General features: G+C 40.4%; 1 protein-coding gene across 2 annotated transcripts; it reads left to right on the top strand.

Moving 5' to 3' along the window:
• The first annotated feature begins 123 nt into the window (after positions 1-123).
• On the top strand, positions 124-15,796 carry ATPSCKMT (ATP synthase c subunit lysine N-methyltransferase). Of its 2 annotated transcripts, none has more exons than XM_054578205.1 (5): positions 124-168; positions 5,287-5,576; positions 7,383-7,520; positions 8,712-8,762; positions 15,241-15,796. In XM_054578205.1, the coding sequence occupies exons 1-5, from the start codon at positions 150-152 to the stop codon at positions 15,409-15,411; spliced, it is 669 nt and encodes a 222-aa protein (XP_054434180.1). In that variant the 5' UTR covers positions 124-149; the 3' UTR covers positions 15,412-15,796. The 2 variants fall into 2 exon arrangements, with proteins under 2 accessions (XP_054434180.1, XP_054434181.1); XM_054578206.1 differs by having other exon boundaries at positions 7,383-7,474; positions 8,710-8,762; positions 15,241-15,266.
• Positions 15,797-17,153: the final 1,357 nt, after the last annotated feature.

Genomic DNA, 17,153 nt, shown 5'->3' on the forward strand with positions numbered 1-17,153 from the left:
ATTTCATGAAGTTACACAATTGAGAGTATCTGGATATTGAATCCCAAAAAGCAACTCATTTACTTAGAGCATTATTTTCTCTCTCCCTTTCGGTAGGAGATGGTATAATCCACTTCCGGGTTTTTCTTTTTCGCGCTGGAAATCTCGCGATGGAAGGAGGAGGAGGAGGTGAGGTTGGAAGGACATGGCGGGTCCCTTGGATTCTGTGTGGCGTACTGGCATGACTTGGGGCTCGCCGTTGGCCGGAGTTTCGTCCCATGTAGCCCGTCCCTGTCGGGTGAGGGCAGGAGTGGGAGCTCCTGGCGCTGTTCTTCGCTAACTGTCTGACGTTGAGTGCACCGTGCTCAGGCCCACCGCACCCCTCCTCCCTTTGGAGCTTGCCCGGCTGCCCCGTCTCGGGTGGTGGGCTGAGTGCATTTGCTGGTGCTAGGATCTAGCTGCCAGGATCTGTTCTGAGCGCTTTCGGGCGAATAAGTCACGTAGTTCTTGGCACGGTCTTAGGCTGGTATGGGCACTGCACTCCCACTGCCTAGGTGGGAATCGCAGCTCTGCAATTTTACTAGCTATGTTTTGGAGATAGTGACTGGTCCACTCTGTGCTTCAGTGTCCTTGTCTGAAAAAATGGCAATAATATTGTGGGATTTACTTTACACAGCTGCTATAGGGATTCAGGGAGAACAAGTGCCTGGCGCTTAGCAAGCTCTGTTTAATTGTTTGTTAAGAAATGCCCGGTTTGCGCATACGGTCCAGTAACTTGCCCGAAGTTACACAGCTAGCTAGAAAGAAGCAAAATTGCACAGCCTTGGGCTAAGGGTCCCACTGTGAAGCCCTGCGTTGTGCTGACTTGAAAGCTGTTTCCTGGAATCCCTAACTTAATAGTACTTGGCCCCTAAATACTTGACACTGCTTTTTCTTTAGACCACTGATCATGACCAAATATTTATGGATATTTGTTAGGAGTTTTCAGCCTTCTGTACTCCCAGCTGCCAAAAAAATACGGGCTTACTCGTTTGTTCCTAGTCTTTATTAGATACTCGAGTGTTAAAAGGAGTGCACGCTTTACAACATGGTTAACCCTGGCCTGAAAATCAAGAACTGGCTTTGTCATTGGAGAGTTGATGATCACTTAACATCTCCTAGTGCTTGGCCCACTTATTCTCAAATTTTCAAGAGAGTGATGATGCAAGGACATTTTAGATTTTGGAGGTAGGTCTCAATTCACTTCAATTTGGCTGGTTCAGCATCTTCTCATTTAAAATGGTGAATTCTGCAATTTCTTTGGCTCATTAGACTGTTGTGCAGTATAGGAAATGTTTAATGATGTCTTCCACACAGTTCATTTTTATTTCCTGTCAAAAAGGTTTTTCCTAGTATCATTAGGTGCTGTATATCCAAAGCACACGAACGACATTAGACCAATACAAGAAAGCCTTAAAGGACTAAAAAATGTGATAAGGGGACATAAATATATGCTGTAATTTTTCAACTGGTATGTGAATACAAGTACCCAATAGCTCTTAAATATAAACCCCAGTTTAAACAGTGTGGCAGATAACAATTCCAAACAGGCCTGTTCTTTTTTTCTGGCCTTCTTTTTGCTTGAACTTAGATGAAAAGCCTGTCTGCATTTTTGTGCATTTCAGTCATTGCTTCTAGCTTTAGGTGACTCAGATCTGTCCCTGAAAATTGAGATTTTCAACCATTAACAGAAGTGAGTAACTAGGCAAGCGTGGGGACAACAGAAGTTCACCCCTTTGAGTCCTTCACTTTCAAGGACTGACTCCTAAGTGCCCAACAAAAACAGCTAGTGGCCACCACACCTCTCATCTAATGGAATGGCTCAAAGTTCCTAAGAGCACATGCAACAGAAGTCTTTGTCATTTATATCATAGTAAACAGTTTTATGACCCTAAATGTGTTCCATTAAAAGGATTAGAAATTTGTAGAAACAGTCTTCATTTTAAGTTTTGAATCTTCAGGGACTGGTTTTTACTGATAAACATCAAAAATTTTTTTAATTGAATGGAGGTAACAATACAGTCATATATTGGATTTACATAGTAACTTTAAAACCTCATACCAACTTTTGTGACGTTAACAGACTTGCAGATGTAAAAACTAGTGACAGAAAATTCAGTGATTTCATTAGGGGATACACTGCTGCGGCACGGATTGCCTTTCTTAAAAACACAAAGAGTGTAGTGACTTTGTTCAACAAATTTTATGGCAGTGCACAAGAGTAAAATGCACGCTTAGCCTGGCATCAAGGTCTCACACTCGCCTTCCTGCGCTATCTACCACTCTGCTCAGCAAATGGTTCCCCACCTTCAGTGCCATAGTTCCAAGGCTGGCTTCTTTTGCTAATGCCCTTTTTTCTAGCACCCTCACGTATAGCTCAAGTTCTGTCTGTCCACACCTTCCTGACTCCATCACTGGGATCAGTCTTTCTTCCACCTCCCGCTATGTTCCCAGGGTGTCTTGTGCACCTTATAGCATTTCTTACAACCTGCCTTGTGTATGTCTCAGCTGCCCCCTACCATGCACACCGGTTAGATGGGAGGCCCTGAAGATAGGAGCTCTTTATTATATCTTTTGCTGGTTGAATTGAAGGGTATAAGTCTACACAGGTGAAACAGATTTTGGGTTCTCTCATTGGGTTCTGCTCTTTCCTGGCCTATGCTGACTAGAGAAACTGTCTATTAACGGACAAATGGATTAACAAAAATATGGTATATTTATGCAATGGAATATTATTAGGCTATGAAAAGGAATAAAGTGCGGATACATGGTACAACATGGGTGAATCTTAAAAACATTATGCTAAGTGGAAGGGCAGTCACAAAAGACCACATACTATGATTTCACTCCTATGAAAGTCCAGAATAAGGGACTTTAGACACACAAAAAAATAGATTAGTGGTTGCTTAGGGTTACGGAGTGAGGGGGAGGATAGAGGAGTGCTAATGAAAGGTTAAGGAGTTTCTTCTTGAGGTAATGAAGATGTTCTAAATTTGCAAAATATCTATGAATATAATAAAAACTTTAAATTCTACATATTAAATTGTACATGAATTACATCAAGAAAGTTGTTATAAATTAATTCCCCACCCCACCCCATGATAGTGTTGAGAATAGTAATGACAGCCAACAGTCATCACTTACTCTCTCAGGCCTCTGCTAAGGACTTTGTATGCATTATTTATTTAAGGATTCAATAACCCTATGGGAATAGTGTTATTTTCAAGTCTTAGGGGGAGGAAACCCAACCTTAGCCACAACTTACCCAGTGCCATGCAAGTAGTTAAGGTCTGAGACTCCAGAACTGTGTGACTCAAATCCTCTTAACCACTGTGCTATACAATTGGGATGCCCACATGATATTTTATACAAGGCATGGTAGACATGCTTTAACTATTTAAAAAATAATCAAATGCTTGACTAGTATGGCATATGAAGTCCTCCATACAATGCTGAAAAGTGTAACTGTAAATGTATTTAGAACTCTTGCTTTCTATCAAACATCATCATCCTCCAAAACTATTATTTTACCTCCAGCACTAGCACAAGGAGTAGACTTTTGTTGTTTTTGTTTCTGAGTTGGTTTCTGCTATGAACCACTTTTAAAATTCACTTTAGGGAACCTTAGACATCAAGAACAGCAAAGCTCCATTGTTGGGAGGTACTGGTGGTTGGTCAGCTGCCCTGGAGCGGAGACTCACTGCTGTGAACCAGCTTTTGGTGTGTCCTGTGTTCAAATTTGTGCCTCCCCAAATTATAACAATCATCACATTTCATGGGTATGGTAGGTGGAATAAAGACCCCCCACCCCCAAACAGGCCCATGTCCTAATTCCCAGGAACTGTGAATGTTACAGGAGAGATTTTTGCAGATGGGATTAACGATGTTGAGATGGGGAGATTATCCTGGATTATTTGGATGGGACCAATAAAATTACTGGGGTCTCTATAAAGGAAATAGGCAGGAGGGTCAGAGAAAATGTTATAAAAGCAAAAGTTGCAGTGTTTTGGGTCACTGGCCAAGAAATGTCAGCAGTCTTTAGAAGTAGGAAAAAGCAAGAAAATCCATTGCAGACAGTTGACCTCTCAGAACTGCAGGGTAATAAATGTGTATTGTTTTAACCCACTAAGTTTGTGGCAATAGGAAACTGATCCAAGGGGTTTTTGAATGGCTTGGTAGTTACTGAAACCAACAGGAGTCTGTTGTCCTCCCTTCCTCCTGCTCTCTGTTTCCTACCTATTCTTGTGTTTTTAGTCTTAGCTCCTCAGCTAGATGGTTCACTTCTTCAGGGCAGGATGATCTTGTTCCCTGTGGGATTCCGGTGCCAGGCACTGTTCTGAGTGCTTTACCTGCACCCACTCGTTTCACCCTCACAGTGACCTTGCGATCCCCGCTTTGCAGATGAGGAGACTGAAGGTGAGAGAGGGGAAATCACTGTTGGCAAAGACTGCGCCTGGGGTTCTAAACACTGCAGGCTTCTGCTGTTATTTGTGGTGCTGTGCTCAATTGATTTCACAATTAATTTCAAGTCAATTTCAATCTAAAATACTTGAGATCTTACTGAGAATGTGGAGGTTAAAACTCAAGAGGAGGATATTTAAGATACCATTCATTTCTCTGTGATTAGTGATTGGAATTTTTTTGCTTTATTCCATGCTTGTCATAGCATTGAAATGATAATTTTATTTTTCTTTTTAGATCTGCTATAAAAATCTCATTACCATACTTATTTAAGATTTTAGTAAAACCTGAGTCTTGTCTCTTCTATTACTACAAATTGTGTGTGCAACTGGAATAGAGATGCCTGACCAGTTTTGATATGAAATCCTTTCATCCTATTTGAAATGGGGTAATAATTAGATATTTTCATGCTTATTTGTTTATGAGGCTTTGTTCTCAATCATATACATATGGAGTTCTTGATTAACTTGATTAAGTATTAATGGATATTGAATTCATAAAATACCAAATAGGTATAAACACATTGTTTTATAAAGTTGACTATTAGAGACAAAAAAATAAAATGTTGGAAAGAAAAGATTTTAGTCTTCCATTAGTATCAAATAATTTTCTCTAAAACACCTTAGTTTAGTTCATGAAATTTAGAAACCATTGTGGAATCCCACACTAGTAATTTAAATTGTATTCAGCCAAATTATCTTTGTTTAAAAAGCATGCATTTATTTCTCAATAAGAATTATAGAAAAATAGTGCCTTAAATTTCAGGTTTGGGGCTACCTATATATTTTCTGCTTACTCTCAATCTAGGTACACCCCCAGAAACACTTAAAGAAGAAAGTCAGTCAGGATATGCTCCACCTACAAGTGTTGAAGCCAGCGGTGTGAAGAAGAGCAGTTGGGGCTTCTTCTTTACTGGGATTGTTGGTGGGACCCTGGTGGCTGTGTACGCCGTGGCCACTCCATTTATAACACCAGCCCTCCGAAAAATTTGCTTGCCTTTTGTACCTGCAACAACACAGCAGATTGAAAATGTTGTGAAAATGCTGCGAAGCAGAAGAGGACCTCTGGTGGACATTGGTAGTGGTGACGGACGGATTGTGAGTTACGATAATGCGTTTTAAGGTTTAGCACCAGAGTTGTTTAAATCTCTTTCATGTTTTGTAGGAGGTTTATGCAAAGACTCACTAAACCTGACAGTTTAATAAAGTAGTCATTTCATTTTGTGTTTGGCTGGACTGTCAAACCCTTGAGCATGAATTTGGAATGTATTTTTCTCATTTAATTTTTCCTTAAAGGAGAAAGTGCTCTGTAGATATACCAGGTAAAAAGGAACAATTAATTGGTAATTATGAAATTGACTGTTAAGAAATTTGGGCCAATAGAGGTGCATAACTAGACGAAACATATTAAGTCATGGAGTTTCACTGTTTTACATTTCTGCACCATATACTTTTGCTCCTACATTTATCTGTACTTACACATGTATCCTATGGGGTAACAGTTAAAATAGGGAAGAGCATTAACCCCTACTTTTTGAAAGATCAGATTTTAGTGACTTGAACTCACTTTTAACTGCCCCCCACTGCCCCCAATCCCGTGCTGGGAAGCTGTGTTATTTATTCAAGGCCAGAGACTGGCAAATGGGTGTCCCAGAACATTTTCCTTCAGGGACAGGGTGGCATCTCAGGATTTAGGCCTCCATTTAATGAGCCAAAAAGTGAAGGTAGCAGTAGCCAAGGCTAGTATTCTCGAAACCTTTTCTGTGGAGACCAGCAGGCTGCTATGATGCCTGTCACCAGCCCCTGCCCACATAGTCCCTGCACTTTCATCACCGTGACCCGAGAACAGTCAGAGATTGAAAAGGGCCCTCTTTTTGAGAAATCAGAAGGTGCACATATTAATCAGGAGGAAGTTTTTTTAAAGATTTTTATTTATTTTTAAAGAGAGGGGAAGGGAGCGGAAAAGAGGGAGAGAAACATCAATGTGTGGTTGCCTCTCATGCACCCCCAGCTGGGGACCTGGCCCGCAACCCAGGCATGTGCCCCGATTGGGAATTGAACCCTTTGGTTTGCAAGCAGGCGCTCAATCCACTGAACCACACCAGACAGGGCAGGAGGAAGTTTTAAAATCCAGATTTGAATGCTTTACATGTTCAAAGAGTATCTTTATGATTTCTCAGAACATGGTTCCTTCTTAAGGGGTGACAGTATAGTTACTCTATACTATAAATTACTATAGCTGGGACAGCTCCTTCAGTGATGTTCCCTTGGAGAGTTGGGGCAAGACCAAATGAGCAGAGACCCCAGGGAACAGCCCATTAGGGAGACCAGCCCACTCTCCCTGTCACCTAGGTGGTGGCATTGTGCAGTTGACTTTATTCTGATTTGTTCCATTTTACTTTAACCTGCTTGCAACTTTGAGTGAACGATCTTAAATACTAAGGAAATATGTAATAAATTGCAGATTCTTGCAGTAAGTCTAATTGACAGGTTATTTTTATTGCATATTCCAACTAGCTCACAATGCATTCATTCGCCTGCTGGTATGATATCACTGATGGAGAAAGACTGGGTTTTCAGCAACTTTTGTCAGACTTAACCAGAGGTTGGCCAATCCACAGTTAATTACATAGTTGTCTAAAGCAAACCTGAGTATTTATTCTGATGCTCTAGGTGAAATCTTTAACAAAACCTGGAAGTGGAGTTAAAATTGACATGCATTATTTTGTCTTCAAATCTGCATAATTTTATACATCTATCTTGAAATGGTGTCTTGAACAAAGGAGATGCCTTTGGACGTTTTAAAATTATAGTCCATAAATAGGAAGTATATCATTTCTCAGGTACGCAGGTAAGCTGATGTTTTTCTTTTTGTCTTGAATAAATACCGACCTCTTTCTGCAGGTGATAGCAGCTGCAAAGGAAGGATTCACAGCTGTTGGTTATGAATTAAACCCATGGCTAGTTTGGTACTCCAGGTACCGCGCTTGGCGAGAAGGGGTACAGCACTTGGCCAAATTCTATATTTCAGACTTATGGAAGGTATGTAAAGCAGACAGCAGTCCTAGGAAACTCTGACTGAAACTTTATAATTCATCATTTGTATGATTGCAAACTGAAAAAATGTATAAAAATAATTAAAATACACATGTATATTATAGCATAATGAAATGTGAACATCTTTTAAATGAATAGAGATGCACATTGACTATTTTAGAGTATAAGCTTAAGATTTACAACAGGATTGATTATGTGAATTCCAAGAATTTACCCAATTAAAGTTCTCATTTCTATTTATTACAAAATTTTGATCTCATTTGGAAATCTTACAAATTGTAACATAGGCATTAACTTATTAATGTTGTTCTTGGTAAATAGTAGACTTTTCTGTGTGTGTGTGTTTGTGTGTGTCTATATTTAGAGAGAGGCAGGGATGGGTACAGAGAAAAGAAAGAATCCACCAACGATGCTTTCTCCTGGTGTTCATAAAGTATAAGATACTTCCAAGTGTATTAGTACTCTAAAAAAAAGCTTTGTAATTTTGCTTTAGGAATGCTCCATAAAATGGTTTTTCTTAAGTAAGAATTTCCCATTGTAATAGTGTCATCAGTAGCTTATAAAAATTCACTTGCATTTTGCTTGCAGTTTTCTGATACCAAATATACATAAACGATCTCTCTGTAGAGTAAATAAGACTTTTATTGGGCAATAAGAATTTTGACTGGCAAAGCACTTTCCCCCCAGTTTTTCCACTAAAGTCCATTTTATTGTGTTTTTTACTTAGTATTTTAGAGAAGAGGACAGGGACTAGAATTTTAAGGATGGTTCAACATAAAAAACTGGTAGTCTGAGATCCCTTGAGTTCTTGCAAAGCTAGTTTGGTATAGAGTAGGGTAGGGCAGTGTGGACCGGGGTGCAAGTGTCCCAGGGCCAACTGGCTTGGCCACCAGCTGGTTCTTGGTTGAGACGCTGGCTTTGTGACAGATGACCGCTGGGGCAGGCTGCTGTGAGGATGGGATGAGATGACTTCTGGGGGCGCATTTCTAAAACTGATGGGGTGAACTAACATGAATGAGAGCATGCCCGCACTGTTTCCTTATGAAATCTAAAGGGAGACCACTGTGAAACTCTGCTATTTAGTAAAATGTAAAATTGCTACTTATTTTGAAACAAAAGTTAAGCTGGATGTTTGGTTTTTAAAAATTAACCTATGAATGGTTTCCTCCTCTTCAGGTTACTTTTTCACAGTACTCAAATGTTGTTATTTTTGGAGTGCCTCAGATGGTGAGTATGCGCGTTCCTGTCCCATCTGTTTGGTTTGAGGTCCTGACGGCCCTTCCAGCTCTAACTGCCTCTCCGTGTCCTGCTCACCCATGTGCAAAATGATGGCCTCCCAGATACCCTGAGGGGACACTGGGTTTCAGTTTATTGATTAAACAAAATACTTCAGGGTCTTAAAAGTTTAATCATAAATGATTTAGTCTTATTTTTAAACTTTTGTTTCTGATAAAAATCTCAATTTTCTAAGCCCTAAAAATTCCAGTCTGAAAAGTGGAGAATTTTGAGTCCCCAGTGTCTAGTGTAGTTGGAGATTTTCACGGTCCCTCACTTCTGTCCAGTTGAAATCACTTGGGAAAGTTAATAGGATGTTCCCTTTGAATCGATTATTCCTGATTTTGCAGTAAGATAATTTTCAGGGCAGATGAGTGCTGACTAGTTTCAATTGACCTGAGATGACTGATGTGTACTGAACTTTGATTATGTACTTTCGAAAGTGAAAATACTGCAGCATTGCACTGAAAATGGTCTTAAATTTAGTCTTTGGAAAGATAACTGGGATGGGATGCTTTTGTTGTAATTGTTGGTTTACAGACCGTGGAAAGAAATCCCTTTTCACTTTTCAAAGTCTGTAATTGTAGCCATAATAGTCGTGGTGAAATTGGATGTTTGTTGAAATGCCACTATAAAACTGACATGGTTTTCAATTTTAAAAGGAAATTTACTTTTTTTGTTGTTTTGTTTTCTTATTCATATTTTAATTTTTGTACAAGAAATTTTAATGCTTGAGAAATTTATTCTTACCACTAAAACCTTCAGTGCAATGCCATTTTCTTTTATTTTTTTGAAGTCATTTTAGCAGTGCTGCATTACATATTCTTGAAAGCGACAGGATTCTGTATGTTTATAATTTCTGATACGCCTGAAATTAAGATGAAACCTGGGTGTCTACAGTTTTGTTATAGGAATGAAAAGAGGTAGAAGGGCATGATTGTTGGCCATTAAAAACAAAACAAAACTATTCAGGATCATAGAATTACTATGGAATTTGAAGGTTATTTACTAGTTATGATGTTTGGGCATTCTTTCAGAATAATGAGCATTTAGGGGCAAATAACTAACTTGAAATCCATGCTTTCTAAAAATAGAAAGTTGATATGTTTTGGGGCTCCCATGCAATGTTGAGAGGCTGAACTATGGCTGTGGGCTATGAGATGTGGGCTTATGAAGCCACAGCAACTGTGTCCCAGTGGGGGGCAGCAGTGGCCTTTGGTAGTCACTGTCACCGCTTAACCTGTGCGCTCCAATTCCTTGTGCTTCTTTTATCACAATTGAAGTACAGTCAGTTTTTAGAGCTGTTCACTCAGGGGAGAGAGTCCTATTATTTTGATGAATGCTTTCGCAGTTTTTGTCCATGCTTCTGTACACAGAAACAGTCTTAAATAAGGAACTCATAGTATTTCATTATTCCCAAGAAAAAGGGGAGCAGCTGAAATGCAGGAAGCACCTGCATTGCCTGGGATGGCAGGGATTCAGCCACGCAGGTGGATAGATCACAAGTGCAAAGTGCCCAGGTGGTTCTCTTGGCCTGGAGGCCCAATTTCACAGGTGGTGGACCCACTTTCTGCCTTCATCAAGCTTCGCCTAAGTGGATGATGGGAGTGGGAGGGAGAGCCCTGTCTGGGGAGCCAGGGGCCAGGTCTGCCATCAGTGAGGTAGGTTGTGTGAGCCCTGAACGATCCTTTGATCTATCTGAGCCCCATCATTCACTCTTCTATTAAAATGCATTTCCCTTCCCTGAGCTGCGTCAGTATTCTGGTCATGCCTAGGTGGTTCAGCAAAGCCAGTGTGGCGTGAAATGTTTCCTGGGCAGCTGAAGTACACATAGGTCACAGAGAGCCAGGAGGACCTTTAGGGAACTTCAGAGGTAGAAACCCTGGTGTTATAAATCCTCACCCTGTTTCTGATAGCAGGCTGATTATTCCTAACAGCACTTTGTAGGCGTAGCTTGAAATTAGAGGTGACCTAACATTTCAGTCCTGGTGTGTATTTAACATATAGGAATGAGGAATCCCATTGGACCTGGTAAATTCCGTAGTAGGATTGTAAATACCCATGTTTAAGACTAGTTTATCTACCAAGAGCATCTTCGGAAAATGTGGTACAGATCATTTGTATTCTCGTTTAAAACCCTTCCATGGCTTCTTGTTGCTTCAAAGCAGTGACGATAAGGCCTGAACTCTCGGCGTGGCCCTGAGGCCTGCTGTGGAGTGGCCCCTGCTTCTCTCAGCTGCCTGTCCACCAGCTTCATTTTTCTCTTGGTCCCTGGACGCCACTGTGTATGGGGCCGTGTCTTTCCTCTGACTTCAGTCCCGCAGCTCTGGGCCTAGTTAGTAAACACCTATTGACCACTCATGGTCCAATGCTTTTTCCTCAGAACTGTCCCTCACCCCCCAATGGGAGGAGCTGCATGCTCCCTGTTTTTCACGCGCACGGTGCCTGCTGCCCAGGCCTCACAGGAGTTGCTGTGCATTTCCTTGTGCAGCGGCTGTGCCGGTGTTACCGTGGCCCTGCACTGCACGGCCGACTGCGAAGGCCAGCCGGTCTTCTTGGCATCCAGACCTCCAGCATGGCAGCCCTGGCACAGAGCGATCACTCAGGGCGAATTTGCTAAATGAATGAATAAATATGGTATAAACATACCCATTAAGTACACTTTTCCCAGTGGGCTATTACATTTTGCAACTTCAAAGGATGACTAATTTAATTTTAGTTGTGAATCCTGTTTGGAATTGACAAATGAAAATATTATTAGCATGTTCTGGTAAAGAAAAATCATTCATGATTAAACTATTTATCCTTCATCATTCATTTGACCAGTATTTATTCGGGGCCCACTTGGAATACTTTAGTGAATAAAAGAGAAAAACCTCCCTGCCCCGGGTGCTTATATGCTAGAGGGGAGAACAGATATTAAATGAGATGCCTGTATAAAGTATGTCGAGCAGAAGGGGATACGTGCTCTGGGGCAAATTAAAGCAAGAGAGGGATGGGACAGAAATAGTGTCACGGAAAAAGGGACATGTGGAGGTGAGAAAGGGAGCTGTGTGTCTGTGTCCAGAAGAGGGGAGCAGCATTCCAGACAGAAATGTAGCCACTCTGAAGGCACTGCGGTGTGTGTGCCTGTTGGGTTCCAGGAACCACGAGGAGGTGGGTGTGGCAGGGGCAGGGTGAGTGAGGGGAGCTGGGGAGAGGTGAGGTCAGAGAGAAAATAGAGCTGCGACGGGAAGGACCCTGGGCCCTTGTGGGGTGGGAACCATGGGGGGTTTGAGCAGAGGAGTAGAGGAGTGGGCTGGAAATGAAAAGGATCACAGGCTTTCCTGGGGCAAGGGTGACTCGCAGGTTTTTGTCCTGAGCAACTGGAAGTTTGGAGTTGCTGTTAATGAGCTGGGAAAGGTGCAGGCAGAGGGGCTTGAGAGAAGATCGGGACTTCCAGGTGGCATGTGACGTTTGAGATGTGTGTGGGGAATGTCAGGTTGGTAGCGGTGGATGGGGGGATCTGAGGCTCAAGAGAGGGCTGCAGGTCAGGTTTTTGGGCATCAGCTCCCAGAAGTTGAAGCAGAGCGGTGGCTGGATCACTTAGAGAGGGGGCAGAGCCATGCAAGTCCTGAGCCCTGGTCTCTGACAAATGAAGGGCACTCAGCAAAGGACTGGAGAGGAGGAGCTTGGGAGGACCAAAGTGGGGTTGAGGTTTTGGGGGTGTTTCCTGGAGGCCACGTGAAGCCAGTGCCTCAGGGAGGAGGGCGTGAGGAAGGGCCTCAAAGCTGCCCCTGGCCATGGCTAATTTATCTTACATGCCTTTGAGCTGGTTCAAAGTTATGTTTAAAGTTTTGAAGATGTAATTAAATACGATGAGTTCGTGTTACTTTGAAACCTGTAATTGTATGAATAAGTTTGAATTCCATTAGACATACATGACATATCACTGCTTTTCTTTGTGTATGATGTCAGGACCCTGATTTGTTGCATATTTATGTGTAATTTAGCCAGTTAATTTCTTATGATTGAAATAGCTCCTTTCATTTTTAGGGTTATCTTGACTTAGCATATGACAGTCATTTGGAAATAAAAGAAACTGTAAAAGAGAAAAGAATAATGGTAATATGAATACATTTACAATTGTCCTTTTTATGAACAAAATTACCATAAGAAACCCTTGATATTTTGGAAAAACACATATTGTCTCGTTCTCTTCTTATTTAATTTTTCCCTCAAGGAATAAACTTTTCTGTTTTAGTCATCTTTATCTGGCTGTTAAAAGAATAGAAATATTCCACCCTTAATGGAATTTATCCTTTGTTATCTTGGTATTGATGCTAATGACAAATCAGAATTCTGCCTCACTTTAGTCATAGGTCATATAGAGGAGTCTTTCCAAGCCAATTTTAAAGGTATAAAATCTTCATAGAAGTACTGTTGATTTGTTCATCTTGATTTACTTTGGTACTTGTAAAGGGAGTAGTTTTTGCTCAGATCTTGGTTTCTATATACCAGTTCCCACCCAGAGGAACTGGAAATGTGTGAGAAATGGCCTGAGGTCCCAGGTCTGAGATCCCAGGTCTGAGATCCCAGGTCTGAGGAAGGAAAGATGCAAAAGCCTGGAACATTTTGTTAAGCCTGAATATAAGGAAGTGCTCAAAATATTTGATGGGAGCAGGTCCAAAGGAAAGAGAAGCCTTCTTGAAGAGGTTCCCAGGGGCCAAACTGGGACAATTTGAGCATTAGAATAAATGGAACAGTTGTTGCCTATCACCCATTGAATGAAATAATCTAGGAGTTTATTCTATAGTGATAGCTAGCTAGGTGGAGAGAAGGGAAAGCTGTTTCTTGAAGTAGAAAGTAGAATTCCATCTAGAAGGAATTATGGGATTAGCAAATCCACACTTTGCAGGCATTATAGCAAAAATTGACTCAGGCGGGAATCATCAGTGAATGCTACAGGGAGTGAGGGGCAGCTTGATGAGTAACAAGGTATATACATCCTCTCTCTCAAAGCACATGCCCCAGAAGTATTCATTATGAAGGAAAAATAGTGACCACACGGTGGAGACACCAGATACTACCTCAGCTGAGTGGTGACCATCACCCTCAAAGCAGGAAGACCCCATGGGCGTCTGGCTATGGGGTCCTGAGATGTTCACAACCCCACTTGTGGGTCCTTGCTAAAGACTCACCCACTGAGTCATCATGAGCAAACACCAGAGGAACCTCAGTGAGGGCCTCTGGGGAAAATAACTGGCCCATGTTCTAAAGGATGTTATTGTCGTAAGAGGCAAAGAAAGGTAGATGAACTGTTCCAGATTAAAAGAGACCAAGCAAACATCACAGCAAAATGCAATATGGGGCCCTAGACTGAAGGAAGGCCTTATAAAGGACATACTAGACAAAATTGGAATGTTACTGTTGGAATTATTTTATTGGAATATAATGCTAAATTTGCTGACTGTGTAAACTGTGCTGGGGCTATTTCTTAGAAAGCACTGAAGTATAAAGGAATAAAGGAGCATATTATATGCAACCTAGTCACCAGTTAGAAAAAATGTTCACAGAGATGGGAAGAGGGCAAATTGGATAAAGCAAACATGACAAATTTTTCTGTAAGTTTGACTTTGTTTCAAAATAAATTAAAAGGAGAGAGTGGAAAAAGATATTCTTGGGAGGTGAAGATGGTAATGTATTTTTAGGACCTGAAGATAAATTTCAAGTGATTGTTAATTTGCTGATGTAATTACAATGTCAATACTTTTAGTAAACAATAAAATGCTTTCTCCACAGGTGGATAGTAGGATGATACAAAAGTGATAAATAAGAGGATTTTATTGTTTATATGTTATGCTAACTATCAATAAATCAATTATGAGCATATTATTGATATTTTTAAAAAGTATGAAATATTTTATATTTCAAGTTGGTAGAACATGTATACTTTTAATAGTCTTTTTATTTTATGTTTTATTGAATCTAGGTGCTGTTAATTTTAAAATGCACTTGTGCTATTTAGAAAGAAAAAATATTGCCAATTACAATTCTAAGACAATGTCAATGGTATGATTTCAGCGATGTTAAAATGTGGAAAAATATGTTAAAGAGTTGAGACAGAATAGAGCGAAATGTTTAGGTAGGTAAGTAATTTAAATGTGCTTCTCATTTAAATTATTGCAACATCATGATTTTAGTTAGAAAATCAGAAATCTGTGGTAAAATTGGCATGTTTCATAATTCATATTAGAAGTTCTTAGAACTGTTATCAGTGTGACTTCTGTGTTTTGAGAGATCGTTTGATAATGTTCTTCTGCCCTGAAGTGATCTTTTTTACAATTAGCCAGTTTTGCACAGGTATTTTCAGGAACTCAAATACAAAAGGACATTTAGGAATCATTCCCTGTAACTTGCTGCTTATAATAGTGACTGTCATTCTCTGCAGATGCCGCAGTTGGAGAAGAAACTTGAGCTTGAGCTTCCGGATGATGCTAGAGTCATCGCTTGCCGGTTCCCTTTCCCACACTGGACCCCAGACCAGATCACTGGAGAGGGGATAGACACTGTGTGGGCGTATGACATGAGCACTTTTAGAGGGATTGAAAAGAGGCCCTGAAGGCTGATGCATTTTCAGTCAGTCATTTCAACATGAAATTTATTGAGAGTCTTTTTCTGCAGTGTTGGTGATCTTTGATTTTACAGAGACTTAACAGCTGTGTGTTTAGCAGAGAATACACTTTTGTTTGACATGGCATGAGAGACTACTGTTACTTTCCTTAATTGTTGGAGAAAACAAGTTAAGAACAGCTGGTAGCTTTAAAGTCCCGTTTCGTGGTATATTCTAAAAATTGTGCTTACTGCTTTTCACGTCCTTGGATGTGTGAAAATATAAATAAGTGATGGATGTTGGTGGGTGGGAAAGAGGTTGGCAGCTCTTCACATTTTGAAGAATATGATTTAATGCCACAGATAAGAAACAATTTCAAAAAGACGCATATTAATAAATGTTTGCAGATTCCTATAACTTTACTCATACTTAAGATTTATCTCTTCTCTATATGTCATGGCAACATTAATTTTCTAAGGGATTTAGAGAGGCATTTATATTTTATAATATTTATTAGGAATAATTTGTTCCTAGCCTAGATTACTGTATTTTATTAAATCTAAGATGTGTGTGTGTGTGTGTGTGTGTACATATTTTAACATTTTTGAAATTGTGAGATACCTTCCAAATGATGGTATTTTATAGCTGTATTGAGCAGCGTTGTACATAATCAATTATCATTGCTAGAACCTCAGATTTAATGAAATAGGGTATTCAGAGAAGATACATGATGCAGTGGAGTGACTGGCAGTGATTGAATAGTAATAGGAATGACCGTGAGCTTTGGAGTCAGCCGGACCTGGGTTCAGATCGCTGCTGGACCCTCAGCAGGAGGCCTTGGACACTCTCAGAGCCTTGGTTTCCTGAGTATCCCTGTTGTTGGGATAATGATTTATTCAGAAGGGGGACTGGTTTGTAAAACTCAAGGCATGTGGTCGTTGGTCTGTAAATAGTATTTATTATTACTTTAGATGCTAATGAAAAGCTTATTCACAGAAGTTGTAGATTATTTCTGCTAGTCACTTCTTTATTTTATGAAAGCAGCCATTTATTTAATATTTCTCACTTGTGAGAAGAGACGACTGATTTAGATAAAGACAAGTTAAGGAAAACCTTTGAATTTGAGTAGGCAGGCTTCATATATCTGAAAAATTAATATTGAATGGTGGCTCGACTAATCCCTGCTTATCACAGAAAAGAATTGAACTCCCAGCCATACACCTTGTAAGCTAAATACCAAACTGTCTTAGAGATCTGATCAAGTGAGATGATTGTGACTTTTACTAAACTGATAAAAATATGATCAATTTGATAATTTTTATTTAAATGAGAAGCAACTGGGGACTCATTCATTCAGCAAATACTTATTGAGTGTCTACTGTGTAATGAGCTTTTCCGATTCAATGGTGAATGCACAGGTAAAGCCCCTAATCTTAAAGAATTTATACTCTGAAAGTAGGGAGACAAAGGAATAGGTGAGTGAATGTTACTGTGTGTGAAGTCCTTGGAAAGAAAGAACAGCGTGATAGTACAAAGAGCGACTGTGTGTATTATGTGTGAGGGGACGGGATGTTGTGGACATTTGTCAGGTTTCTGGCTGCTGCCATCTTTCCTTTTCCCACCAGGCCCTGATTTCCTAATGAAAAACAGATTCTCTGCCATGGGATGCAACTCTGGTGCCTGCCCCTCACTGTCATCTCTGCTGCGGCCAGCCTTGTAGTTTGGCTGGGCACGCTTGGTGAGGGCCCCGT

The sequence above is a fragment of the Pteronotus mesoamericanus genome, unplaced genomic scaffold (genome assembly GCF_021234165.1).
Source record: "Pteronotus mesoamericanus isolate MK-2021 breed Mesoamerican mustached bat unplaced genomic scaffold, CSHL_Meso_final contig_50, whole genome shotgun sequence".
Taxonomy (NCBI): Eukaryota; Metazoa; Chordata; class Mammalia; order Chiroptera; family Mormoopidae; genus Pteronotus; species Pteronotus mesoamericanus.

Excerpts from the sequence above, each read along its gene's own strand:
- ATPSCKMT (XM_054578205.1), top strand. Across the intron at positions 5,577-7,382 it reads GTAGTGGTGACGGACGGATT|GTGATAGCAGCTGCAAAGGA; the intron begins GTGAGTTACGAT and ends CTCTTTCTGCAG. Across the intron at positions 8,763-15,240 it reads TTTTTGGAGTGCCTCAGATG|ATGCCGCAGTTGGAGAAGAA; the intron begins GTGAGTATGCGC and ends CATTCTCTGCAG.